The sequence below is a fragment of the Panthera onca genome, chromosome B2, assembly GCF_046562875.1.
Source record: "Panthera onca isolate mPanOnc1 chromosome B2, mPanOnc1 haplotype 2, whole genome shotgun sequence".
Classification (NCBI taxonomy): Eukaryota; Metazoa; Chordata; class Mammalia; order Carnivora; family Felidae; genus Panthera; species Panthera onca.
Window position 1 is genome coordinate 129,573,198 of NC_138343.1, and position 13,941 is coordinate 129,587,138.

At 38.6% G+C, this 13,941-nt stretch overlaps 1 protein-coding gene across 8 annotated transcripts in view; it reads left to right on the forward strand.

The window, feature by feature from the left end:
• UTRN (utrophin) overlaps positions 1 to 13,941 on the forward strand; it is a 569,571-nt gene that overhangs the window by 243,167 nt on the left and 312,463 nt on the right. For all 8 annotated transcript variants that reach the window (XM_078447413.2, XM_060614425.3, XM_078447414.2 and 5 more), the window contains 6 exons: positions 532 to 666; positions 2,470 to 2,619; positions 4,140 to 4,301; positions 4,738 to 4,866; positions 5,559 to 5,732; positions 7,446 to 7,601. In XM_078447413.2, coding sequence (XP_078303539.1) covers positions 532 to 666; positions 2,470 to 2,619; positions 4,140 to 4,301; positions 4,738 to 4,866; positions 5,559 to 5,732; positions 7,446 to 7,601 — 906 coding nt within the window. The remainder of the gene's footprint in view (positions 1 to 531; positions 667 to 2,469; positions 2,620 to 4,139; positions 4,302 to 4,737; positions 4,867 to 5,558; positions 5,733 to 7,445; positions 7,602 to 13,941) is intronic.

A 13,941-nucleotide genomic window follows, 5' to 3' on the forward strand; every position in this document is an offset into this window, starting at 1 on the left:
TACTTCTTACCTTTCTATTAAAAAAAAACCCCAAACTAATAATGTTTCCCTCCTGGTTTCTCCTACTAATTATATAGTTTTATTTTTGGCATTTGAACAGATCCTTGGAATTTTTTTAGTGTACAGAGGGAGGCAACCCATTTCTCTTTGTCCCACGACCCCCCCTCCCCCCCACCAACTGGCCTAATACGATTTGTTGAAGAATCTTATTTCTTTTCACTATTAAAAAAAAAACCCAAACTAATAATGTTTCCCTCCTTGTTTCTTCTACTAATTATATAGTTTTATTTTTGGCATTTGAACAGATCCTTGGAATTTTTTTTAGTGTACAGAGGGAGGCAACCCATTTCTCTTTGTCCCACGACCCCCCCTCCCCCCCACCAACTGGCCTAATACGATTTGTTGAGGAGTCTTATTTCTTTTCACTTAGTTGAAATTCCATGTTCATCAGTTCCTAAAGACGTATCTAGAGATACATCGCATATTTAAATGACTTCTTACACAATTTAACTTTTTTCCTGCCCACTGCAGGAGGTATGGTCTTGCTGGATTGAACTGCTTCACTATTTGGATCTGGAGACCACTTGGCTGAGCACTTTGGAGGAGCGGATGAAGAGCACAGAGGCACTGCCCGAGAAGACAGATGCCGTCAATGAAGCACTGGAGGTGGGAACCCGTGTTATGGGTGCTGGTTCTCTTTGTTGCCATGAGGCCAGATGAGCATTCACATGAGGAACATGGCTCTTTCTGTGGACAAACACATCGGCTTTCTTGGTAGCGTTCAGTGTGACTTCCGTCGTCTGAAGTATTTATACAATCATGTATATTTAGATTATGGTGAGCCATGAACTCAGCCTCGTGGGGTGGTTAGCTGTTTGATAATTAGTACATTTAGACATTAGTACATTTAGTAAACACCCTAATGATTTTCCAGCTTGTTTTTGCCAGTCCCCGGATAAAACTCTGCCTCGTGTTATTAGGATAATTGTTCTCTTGTTTCTTCATGAAGTTATTTTTGCTCATTGGACAGTGGCAACCACGGTGTTTTCAATGGCTCTTGCTCTGTTCTCTTTAGACGTGAAAAGCTGGGGACAGGTTAGAGGGGTCAGTATGTGAGGCCTGGGATCCTGTCCTAGGAGGTTGTCCCCAGGCCTAGGCTTGAGCTCTGTGAGACCAAGAAATGTGCCTGCTTTTTCATTGTTCCCAAGTTACCAGCACAGTGTGTGACACACGATAACTTAATAACTATTTCTTCAATGGATTAAAATGTGAAGAGGGTAGCTTTGCCTAAAATAAAAGAAGAGGAAGAAGGTATTTTTCCTTTTAAAACTGAAGGGACACAGTGTGGTAATTGAGTGGGTGACTGGACTGAAGGTCAGAAACAAGTCAAATGTGGTACCTAAAGTCCAAGAGCCAGATGCTTGTTTGCTGGAGAAAAAAGATTGATTCTCAAATAAGATAGCAGAGTGAGAGATGGAGAGATGGAGAGAGTAAAAAAAAAAATATGGAAAGCGTACTTTAAAAACGATTTTCCTGGGGCACCTGAGTGGCTCAGTCAGTTAAGGGTCCGACTCTTGATTTCGGCTCAGGTCATGATCTCATGATTTTGTGAGTTCAAGCCCCGCATTAGGCTCTGGGTGGACAGTGCGGAGCCTGTTTGGGATTCTCTCTCTATCCCTCTGTCTGCCCCTGCCCCGCTGGCATGCACAGGCACGCACTCTCTCTCAAAGTAAGTAAACTTTAAAAGACATAACATATTTTCCTAACATGAGAATTAAAACACCTGCATTCTAGAAATAAAGAAAATGGAGAGATATGTAAAACAAGGTAGGCATTTTTAAACATTTTGGCATATTTCTTCCTAATTATTAGTTTTTGAAAATCCATCCACCCTGGAAGGCAGTACATTATAGTAATGGATAAAACCCTATAGCGTCATAACATTGGAACCTTAGGTCTTTTTACTGTGTGTTTTTGTACTTAACCTCTGTGAGCTTCAGTTTTCCCATTGTAATATGGGAATGATATTTAGCCCATATAACATTAGATTTATGTATATAAAGTGGGCACATAAAATAGCATCTAGCTTTCTGTGTATGTTGTAGAAAAATGAGTACCTGCTTTAGTAATATAATCAATAACAATTTGAGATAATTTTGCTTGTATGGTATTATCTTCTGCTTTTAAACTTTGCATCACACCATGAACTTTTACCCATGTAATTAATAATTACTGAAATTATTTTTATGCAATTATAGTAACATGGATCATCATTCATACTGAGTTTTCAACTTTACATATTTATTAATACCATGATGGATATTTATGTAATCATCTGCCTCATTTTTAATCTTGCTCCTTACATAGATTTCTAGAGAATGAAATTACTTGTTTAAAAAAGTAGACATTTTAAGATCCTTGGTATATTTTGCCTCAGTAAATGCGTGTATTTTTTCTTCTCCCGTCTAGTCTCTGGAATCTGTTTTGCGACATCCAGCAGATAATCGCACTCAGATTCGAGAACTTGGCCAGACTCTGATTGATGGAGGGATTCTTGATGATATAATCAGCGAGAAACTGGAGGCTTTTAATAGTCGATACGAAGAACTGAGTCACTTGGTAAGAATTGGGTGGGACACGCAGGGGTGTTGATTAGGTGTTACGATATAGAGCTCACCTCAAGAACTTATACCAAGAGGAAGAGTTGATAACCAACATTAATAGAAGTGTTTATGGCTTTGAAATACCAAGTGGCGAAGAGTAGACCTAATACTTGAAGGCAAGCAGAACTTGACGATTAAAAAATCTGTCTTTGAGATTGTTTCTACTTACGGACTATTTAATTTCCTTTAAGGATCATGTTATAGCTGTAAGTATTATAACTCATATTATACTAGTAAATATTAGGACCATCCATGTTTGACATAATTTGCTATTATAAAATGCCCTAATCCCTTAGACACCTATCCAGAATGTATCATAACATCCATGTTCATATCAGTAAGTAAAAAGATCGTTTCTTTATAGGAGGTTTGGATGGATATTACATGCTTTTGAACACATACTAAATAATAATGATTGATGCTTAGGTTATGAATAGCATCATGCTTACTCCAAAAGTGCAGTAGACAGTGGTTCAACATATATGTAAATCTGTAGAACTTGACACTTTGGACAAAAAGAGATTTATATATTCATTCTACTGATAGACATTCTTGCTCTATTTTATACTGTTATTGGTAGGCTTATTGAGGATTCCTAAAAATGCCCTAAATTTGTAATAAGTGACATTTTTGTTCTCTGTTTAATGTGTTATGTGGGATATCTTTACTTTCTTTCTTTTTTTATTGAGGTATAATTGAAATATAACATTATATTACTTTCTGGTGCACAACATAATGATTTGATATTTATGTACATTGTGACATAATCACCACAATAAGTTTAGCTAACATCCCTCATCTTACATAGTCCCAATTTTTTTTTTTGTGATGAGAACTTTTTATAAAGTTTTTTTTTTTTTTTTTTTAACGTTTATTTATTTTTGAGATAGAGAGAGACAGAGCATGAACAGGGGAGGGGCAGAGAGAGAGGGAGACACAGAATCTGAAACAGGCTCCAGGCTCTGAGCTGTCAGCACAGAGCCCGACGCGGGGCTCGAACTCACGGACCGCGAGATCGTGACCTGAGCCGAAGTCGGCCGCTTAACCGACTGAGCCACCCAGGCGCCCCGAGAACTTTTAAGATCTACGCTCTTAGCACTACCAATCTGTTCTCGTATCTACGCGCTGGTGTTTTGTTTGTTTTAGATTCCACATATAAGTGGGATCGCATGCTATTTGTTTTTCTCTGACTCACTTCACTTAGCCTAGTGCCCTCAAGAGCATTTTTATACTTTATTATTGTATATAGAAAGAAGTAAAAATTAATAATTCACTGTAAGATGGATCAGTTACTAGAAGAATCTTTTCACCGTTATCATTGCTAGTTATTATTTATTTAAAATGTAGGCCAGAGTTTTACACTAGGGCTTTCATAGCCTCTTTCTATTCTTGGTGGCCAGAACATAAGGGTTTCCTTATATTCAGCTCTTTATCTTTGTGCTGAGTGACTAATGATTCAATTTTCCCCCTATGTAGGCAGAGAGCAAGCAGATTTCCTTGGAAAAGCAACTCCAGGTCCTGCGGGAAACTGACCACATGCTTCAGGTCTTGCAAGAGAGCTTAGGGGAGCTGGACCAACAGCTCACAACGTACTTGACTGACAGGATAGATGCCTTCCAGGTTCCTCAGGAAGCTCAGGTACTGCTGTGGATTTGAGGGCTTTTGAGTCATAAAAAAGGCATGTGTAACTGTCTCCTCACCTGCGAGAGAACTGGCCCCCCTTGCCGTTCCAGACCGAGTCAGTGAGAGAGGCTGACCTTCCTCACGGAGCAGGATTGGGTTCTGGAGTTCTTTTGGTCTCTGTGTGAGACCCTGGCACACGATCATCATTGTAAAATTATAGTTATGAAGTTGGAAAATTCCTTCTTTATAAATAAGTGGTGAACACTAGAAGTGACAAATGCGAAGACCTTAGTGTGTCCCCCCCACGGTAGTCCTGCAATTCAGGGGGCCTGTGTTACTATTAAACTTACTAAAGCCTATATAGGGGTCAGCATATTCTTATGTACTGTGTGACTCTATGGGACTTTTAATAAAAAAAAAAGACATTCTCCCCTTTCTAATCTCTTTGTAGAAAATCCAAGCAGAGATCTCGGCCCATGAGTTAACTCTGGAGGAGTTGAGAAAAAATGCACGTTCCCAGCCTCCGACGTCCCCAGAAGGCAGGAACGCCAGGGGAGGAAGTCAGATGGATGTACTCCAGGTGAAGAGGGCAGGCAGCTTCCCTCCACTTTTTGATGTGTTGGGCATAAAGAAAAATTGGCAAGAGCTGATTACTTGGATGCCCTTGGTCTTCTTTGTTTATGACGTAAACAGTGGCATGGGAGTGACGTATTGGAGGTGCATTGTATCCCCGGAAGGGCAGCAGAAACAAAATATTGAATCTGATTTTATAGTTGAGTTGAGAAGAGAGAGCAAGCTAGATTTAGAAGTTACCTTTGTATAGATTTTTCCATGAACGCAAGCCTCTGTCGGTTCTGGTGTGGCTGGTGCACTGGGCTGGCTGAGAGCCCGCGATGGAGCACTGCTGAGAGTCCATTAGTGATGGAGGTGAGATTGACCTGGACTCTGAGCTTGTGGTCAAGGGCACTCTGAGTTTTAGGCTCCTGAACTACAGTTTTCAAACAGGTGAGAAAACTTGTGAAGCTTTCATTCCAGCGAGGCCAGCTTCGCCTTTTATTGTATCTTCAGCCTCTGCACTGTCAAGTAATTCGGGACAGTGGGCTGTGGAGTTCACTCAGGTGATTGGGAAGCCTCACTCAGTTCCTTTAAGGAATGTTTGTCTTGCTGCTTTTTCCTACAGCTTTTCAGCAGTATGTATTGTGCTAATACCGTCTGCTGAGACAGATTGCCGTTCTGTTGCGAATTGCTTATTATGTCCATTTATGCAAACAGAGGAAACTTCGAGAGGTGTCTACAAAGTTCCAGCTTTTCCAGAAGCCTGCTAACTTTGAACAGCGCATGCTTGATTGCAAGCGTATCCTGGATTGTGTGAAAGCAGAGCTTCATGTTCTGGATGTGAAGGATGTGGATCCTGATGTCATACAGAACCATCTGGACAAGTGTATGGTGAGGTCATCGGTGGATAATGTGTCCACTGGGTTTTCCAGCTGCTCTTATGGCTTCACCTAGTGCTTACATACATGGTTTATTAATAATTGCTAGTCTATATTGAGCTAAGAATACAGAGTGATAGTGAAAAACAGGTTAAAAATAAGAAGTGTGGTCCTGTCCTTCAAAGAAATTAAAAGAGATAAGACAGACAGGTAGGAGAAAGTAAAATCAATTATTACAATATAACAAGATAAGCTAGAATAGACATGCATATAACATGATTTAAAAAACAAGGGAAACACATCTTAATCAGAGTATGAAGTTAGGGAAGGTTTTGGCAGAATGTGACTAATAAGCTAAATTCTAAAGGATAAATTTGAGTCAGCTAGAAGAACCGTACTTAGAATAGATGTTAGGAATATTACAATGTAAAAGAAAATCATTTTTAAGGAAAGTCAAACTTTAAATTTTAACTTATAAAGTTTAAGCCTAAAATATGAAAGACAAAATTATACTGAGAATGGATGTCAGGAATATTATAACATAAAAAAACCATTCTCTAGGAAAGTAGAATTTTAAATTGACGTTTAAGCCTAAGATGTAAGACAAGAAATTATTTATAAGGCGTTATTACTATTTTAGTCTAGAACTTTATAACTCAGTTGAATAGAAATTTAAAAATAATGTGGCTAAGTGTATACAATCTTAGAATTAGTCTTCTCCTCAGGAGAGTCATGAGGAGGCTTAAGATGACCCCGGTTAAGACAAAAGTCTGGGGGAGTTTGTGCGTTTCAAAATTGCTTTCTCCATGTGTATTGCACACTGCAGGTTTGCATACTCGAAAACTGAAATGTGTGGAAGGATGAACAAATAGGATAAGTGTGTGTGTGTGTGTGTGTGTGTGTGTGTGTGTGTATATAAGTACAGGTGTGTGTCTGTTGTGAGTATACGTGTAAGCATTTATTTATTTAATGAGATACAGAGAGCAAAAGAGCAAGCCTTGCCCTTGACCTTATGTAACTCAGTCCACTGGTCTGTTACTATGTGACAATGCCATGTGAGATGTTTCAGGTCAAGATCATGAGTGACAAAAACAAGAGAACTTGCCCAGGTAAAAGTTTTTAGTTTCAAGTGACTAGGATGAGGAGGCCTCTGAATTTGACCTATATCACTCCAGTTTCTTAAAGTTACATACCTCTTGCTATATTGAATTTTTATACATCTTTTCATCCTATAAGTAATGCATGCTTATTGTGGTAGACTGGTACTTCAGAGAATTTTAAGAAAAAAAGTTAATGTTAATACTTCCAAATGTCAACAGCCAGAAATATGGCCAGTGTTAGCTTCATTCTAGTAAGAGCATTTATGATTTTTAAAAATGTAATTTAAGAAATGATAGACATTCATGTTTTAGTCTTAATGTTTTTCCATTTTATGCAGGAAAAATGTTTTTATTATTCAGTACTTTCATGAACCTAGAAAACACACGTTTGACGTTTTTTAAATAAGTATAATCTCTATTAGTTTATTTTCTTATCTGATTTTAAAAAGATAATACAACCTTGATTTCATTTCTCTCCTCCTTTGAACCAAATCTGAGGCAGATAAAGCCCTTTGATCTCCATAGTTACTTTGTAGCTGTCAATCTGTGGAAGCTGTGTTTTGAAATGTTTCCAATTAGCAACTTTTCACCACAGTGTGTAAAATGTGCCTTGCTCTCTTTTAAAGAAACTCTATAAAACTTTGAGTGAAGTCAAGCTTGAAGTGGAGACTGTAATCAAAACAGGAAGGCACATTGTCCAGAAGCAACAAACTGACAACCCCAAGGGGATGGATGAGCAGTTGACTTCGCTGAAGATTCTCTACAATGACCTGGGTGCCCAGGTAAGGACAGCTGCAGTGCTAGCCTGTTTCGCTCTCATTTATGTATTTTAAAATTTTACTCTTAGGGGAATGCATGTTTGAATTTTATAGCACTAATAATAGTGTTTTCTTTTTTTTTTTTTTTTTGATTTTTTAATGTTTATTAATTTTTGAGGGGGTGGGGGAAAGAGAGAGAGAGGCAGAGACGACAGAGAGAGGGAGACATAGAATCTGAAGCCATCAGCACAGAGCCTGACACGGGGCTTGAACTCACAGACTGTGAGATCATGACCTGAGCCCAAGTCAGATGCTTAACCAATTGAGCCACCCAGGCACCCCAATAACAGTGTTTTCAATTATTCCAGTATTTTTTATTATATTTCATTAAATCTGTATGTTAATAAACATTACAATGATGAATGATTGTATAGAAATTTGCTTTTAATATTTAATCCAGACTCATTTTTAGATTTTCTTTTTTTTGTTGTTTTGTTTTAAGATTATTTATTTATTTGTTTGTTTATTTTGAGAGAGAGAGCATGAGAAGGGGAGGGGCACAGAGGGAGAGAGAGAGGGGGAGAGAGAGAATACCAAGCAAGCTCCACACCATCAGTGCCGAGCCCAATGTGGGGCTCGAACTCATGAACCATGAGATCATAACCTGAACTGAAACCAAGAGTCAGATGCTTAACCGACTGAGCCACTCAGGCGCCCCTTTTATATTTTCAATGGTAGTCATGTTTCATAAGTTATTCTACAAGAACTCTACCAATAATAATAGCCCCTTTATAAACTGAAGTTACTGTTTGTTGGATTTCTGAATTGAATAGTCTACTGAGAAATATTAAAACATCAAGACTGTGATAAATAGTAAGTGACAGGAAATTCACATTAATCTAGCAGGATCTAAAATCCTTTCAAGAAACACCTATAATTTGGGCATCTTAGTGAATCTGTGGGGGAATTTTTGGTCATTTATTTTGAGTAACTATATTTAGCAGGTTTAATGTCTTCTCTTATTGAGAACTCTGCCCTGAAGTTAGGAAAACAAAACAAAACAGAACAAAACAAACAATGACCACCATGTTTAAGTGAAACTTTATTGGCAATGTTGGAAAGCTGGGCTAGATAATATTTGAGGTCCTTCTTGGATTATTAAATATTACCTAAGTCTCTACATCAGCCCTGAGAACACTAGCTTAAACTTTGTTATCATTTTCAGATCAGTAAGAATGAGCAGTGCATATATTTCCTGGACAACTTCGACTTCACTTCTGCAAGATAAAATTGCTGATGTGATATGTTTGTATCATTTTGACACACTGCACATCTGGAGCACATAGTGTAGAGCTTCTTTCTGTTATTAAACACCTGAAGTTTTTTTTTTTTTAATCAAATATTATTGTATTTATTCATCAACTAGGCATTTTATGGATGGCAGTGGTGGTGTTGCTGGTTTTAATATTAATTCTCTAGTTGTGACCATGGTTTTAGAGTTAAGTCATTTTCTCATTCAACACAGTTGAGACTTTACTGTGTGTCAGGTATCACAGAGGCAGTAGTGATACAGTGGTGAGCAAAAACATAAATTATCTTTGTCTGCTAGAACTTAGGGTAGTGAAGGAAGAAAACATTAAACAAGTAGTCATACAAAGTAATGCCACATTAGCAGTCTGAAGTGTTATGAAGGAATGTGTATGGTGCTTGAAGAGTACAGGTAATTAGCAATTTGGCCCCGTCTGGAGTTACGAAAGCTTCCTTGAAGAAGTGGTGCATAAGCCAAGATCTGAAGGATGAGTAGGAATAGCCTCCTGAAAGCAGCGGAGGAGTCTTCTAGGTTGATGGAATGGTATGTATAAAGGCCCTGTGGCAGGAGGCAGATGGTACCTTTGTGTGGCTAATGCAGAGACAGCAAGGATAGGGAACGTGGTGCTGGAGTGAGGGGCGAGACGAGCACACGAGTGACTTAGAGTTGTGATAAAGGTTTGAATCTCAAGAGCAAGCTCGTATATTTGCTTTTAAAAGGTCACCTACTGCGGTTTGGTGGATGAATTGGATAAAGGCAGGGATGGATGTGAAGAGAGCAGTTAGGAAGTCATTGTCGCGCTCTTACTGAGAAACGGTGGCGTGAACTAGGGTGGAGCAGTGGAGGTGGCAGGGGAGGATTGACTCAGACATATTTAAGAAGTGAAATGAGTAGGACCTGGTGATGGATTAGATGTGGGAGTACAGGGGAGAGGGAGATAAAGGATGACCCCTAGGTTTCTAGCTTGGTTACATGGGAGATCATGGTGCCATAATTGGGAGGAGGCTCTGGAAGGAAAGGCAGAAACATGGAAGAATTATAAGCATGTATTGGGCATGTTCACATTTTAAGTGCCTTTGTGAGAATGAATTAAATATATCAGACACTCACAAAGTTATTCAAGTCTGGGGAATATATCTGGGCTGACGCTAGGAATTTTATGAGTCATCTGCATAGAGATGGTAATTAAAGTTTTCAGTGATGAGATTGTCTAGGGACAGGATATAGTGTGAAAGAAAAGCCTATATGAGCCACAAAATAAAAAATAAATGAGTGGGATTACAGCACACTTGATCTTAGCCAAAAGGCCGAGAAGTGATTGAGTGGGACTACATTAAACCAAAGAGCTCCTGCAGAGCAAAAGAAACCATCAGTGAAATGAAAAGCCAGCCTACAGAATGGGAAAAAAAAAATGTTTGCAAGTCATACATATGATAATGGGTTAATATAAAAAAATATAAAGAATTCATACCGCTCAATAGCAAAAAAGCAAATAATCCAATGAAAAATGGGCAGAGGGCCTGAATAGGCATTGTTCCAAAGAAGACATAGAGTGGATCAAGAAGTACATGAAAAAGTGCTCAAACATGACTAATCATCAAGGAAATGCAAATCAAAGCCACAGTGAGATATGACCCTACACCTGTTAGATGAGTAGTGTCAAAAAGAGATAATTCCCAAGAGAATGTGGAGAAAAGAGAACCCTTGTGCACCACTGGTGGGAATGTAAATTGGTGCAACCACTGTGGAAGGCAGTATGCAGATTCCTCAAAAAATTAAAAATAGAACTACCCAATGATCTGGTAATTCCACTTCTAGGTGTATATCCGACAGAAACAAAAAGACTACATTGAAGAGATAATCTGTACCCTCATGTTGACAGTCACACTATTTAGAATTGCCAAGGCAACTGCAAAGGAAACAGTCAAAACTAAAAGGCAACCAATGGAATGGGAAAAGATATTTGCAAATGACATATCAGACAAAGGGCTAGTATCCAAAATCTATAAAGAACTCACCTAACTCCACACCTGAAAAACAAATAATCCAGTGAAGAAATGGCAGAAAACATGAATAGACACTTGTCTAAAGAAGACATCCAGATGGCCAATAGGCACATGAAAAGATGCTCAACGTCGCTCCTCGTCAGGGAAATACAAATCAAAACCACACTCAGATATCACCTCATGCCAGTCAGAGTGGCCAAAATGAACAAATCAGGGGACTATAGATGCTGGAGAGGATGTGGAGAAACGGGAACCCTCTTGCACTGTTGGTGGGAATGCAAACTGGTGCAGCTGCTCTGGAAAACATTGTGGAGGTTCCTCAAAAAATTAAAAATAGATCTACCCTAGCAGTAGCACTGCTAGGAATTTACCCTGGGATACAGGAGTGCTGATGCATAGGGGCACTTGTACCCCAATGTTTGTAGCAGCACTCTCAACAGTAGCCAAATTATGGAAAGAGCCTAAATGTCCATCAACTGATGAATGGATAAAGAAGTTGTGGTTTATATACACAATGGAATACTATGTGGCAATGAGAAAGAATGAAATATGGCCTTCTGTAGCCACGTGGATGGAACTGGAGAGTGTTATGTTAAGTGAAATAAGTCATACAGAGAAAGACAGATACCATATGTTTTCACTCTTATGTGGATCCTGAGAAACTTAACAGAAGACCATGGTGGGGGGGGGGGGGGGAAGAAAAAAAAAAGAGAGAGAGAGCCAAAGCATAAGAGACTCTTAAAAACTGAGAATAAACTGAGGGTTGATAGGGAGTGGGAGAGAGGGGAGGGTGGGTGATGGGGGTGCAGATACCTCTTCAAAATACTGATTTTTGTTTCCTGTGGATATATACACCAAAGTAGGATCACTGGATCATATGGTAGTTTTATTTTTAATGTTTTGAAGAACCACCATACTGTTTTCCATAATTGTATACTTGAAATCTGCTAAAAGAGTAGATGTTCCGTGTTTTCACTACAAAAAAAGGTAACTATTGGAGATGATGGATGCATTAATTAGCTTGATTATGGTAATCATTTCACTTAAGATGATCACATGGTACAAACGAGATATGCATCTATGAAACTACAGTCAGTAGCAAGAAGTGGTAACACCAGGAGAGTTCTGGGACAGGAAAGCCAGGGACAAAGGGTATTTTGAGAATGAGCGTAGGCACTGGTTTTGAATTCTTGAACATTAAATATGATGTCCATTTAAAAATGTCCATTTAGATCTGTTGCCCTTGGAGTCATTATTGAGCTTAGCAGAGGCCTTTTCTGTGAAGTGATAGGGATAGAAGCCAGAATGGGAGGAGGTAAGAAATGTGAGGGAGGTAAGAAAATGGTTTTGAGGACTGGTGAGGGAAAGATAGGAGAGAGGATGATCTTAGGGGAGTTGGAGCCAAGGAAGGGAGTTTTGCTTTTTTTTTTAAAAACCATGAGAGACTTGAGTATGTTTCATAGTTGATGGGAATAATCCTATTGAGAGGGAATGGTTGAATATCTAAGAGGGAGAAGGATAAATGCATAGGTAAAAGCTTTACAACTTGAAACTGCTTAATTCAGTATGCACTAGGTCTTAAAATGTATTGATTAGACTAGGAAGAGCAGATTGTTATAAATTGAACTGTAAATTATTTTCTTCTTGGAATATACAAATCTTTGGTAGCATTAAGTTTTATGATGATTGTATAGCTGCCTGGGCATGTCAAAGTCAGATAAGATCCTTTGAATACCTAATATCTTTTAATATAAATCATGTATTTGTCTCCTAAAGTCTGCATTGAGGGGCTATTAATTTAAAGTCATGAATTTTAATTAAACTCTGTAGGAAAAAATATTTCACTCTTAAGAAGGAATTTAATAATGATCAATCCTTGAGGTATGAAAGAGTAAAAATGAACCTAGGGGACCAGAAAAAAGAAATGTAATTCCGTGTTACTTATTAAGAAAATTCAGTCTTTATGTCATTCAAGAAAATTTCATCTCATACATGACTTATCTCTTTACTACTCTTGCAAATTGCATCTACCTATGTGCACATAAAAAGAACACATTTTTACTTATGTATTGTGTTGTGATGCCCTTAAAAATGTTATCTCAGCTTTAGATTATGAGTGATACTTTGAGAGTACCATCATGTAATGTAAGGGGTCAGACCAGGCTCAACCAATGGCCATGCCACCCTGATCATGGCCTTAGCATCCTTAAGCTTCACCTCCCTGATCTGCAAAGTAGAAGGGATAGGGCCTATCACAGAGGCTGTTGTGGGTTTTATTGTATAGCACGTATAAGATTCTCCAGTGTAACACGGGAGCTATGTTAAGAGCCTGGTAGGGGCGCCTGGGTTGGTTAAGTGACCGACTTGATTTTGGCTCAGGTCATGATCTCATGGTTCATAAGACTGAGCCCTGTGTTGGGCTCTGTGCTGACAAGGTGTAGGTGGCTTGGGATTCCCTCTCCTTTTTCTCTCTTGTCTCTCTCAAAATAAATAAACATTAAAAAAAGAGCCTGGTAAATGTTAGTTCAGTTGATTTTGCTTTCTGTCAACCACAAAAACAATTTAATAATAGAGGTTTATGTTGCATAGTTATTTATTATATTTTAAGTTAAATGGTTAATTACAAAACATAATTATGAAAATCATGCTATTCTCCCCTCAAATTTCTAGGCCAAAGTATGTGTGTGTGTGTGTGTGTGTGTGTGTGTGTGTGTGTGTTTTAAAGTTTATTTATTTTGAGAGAGAGAGAGAGAGAGAGAGATCATGAGTGTGTAAGAGGGGCAGAGAGAGAGGGAGAGAGAGAGAATCCCAAACAGGCTCTGCACTGTCAGCATAGAGCCGGATGCAGGGCTCAATCTCACAAACTGTAAGATATGACCTAAGCTGAAATCCAGAGTCAGATGCTTAACCAACTGAGCCACCTAAGAGTCCTGTGTGTGTTTTTAAACAGACTTCTTTGAGAGGACTGTAAGGCATCTTCTGTTTAAAATAATAAAAGATACATTTACTGATTCCTTAACTTTGTTACAAGGACTGGGCCAAGTCCTTT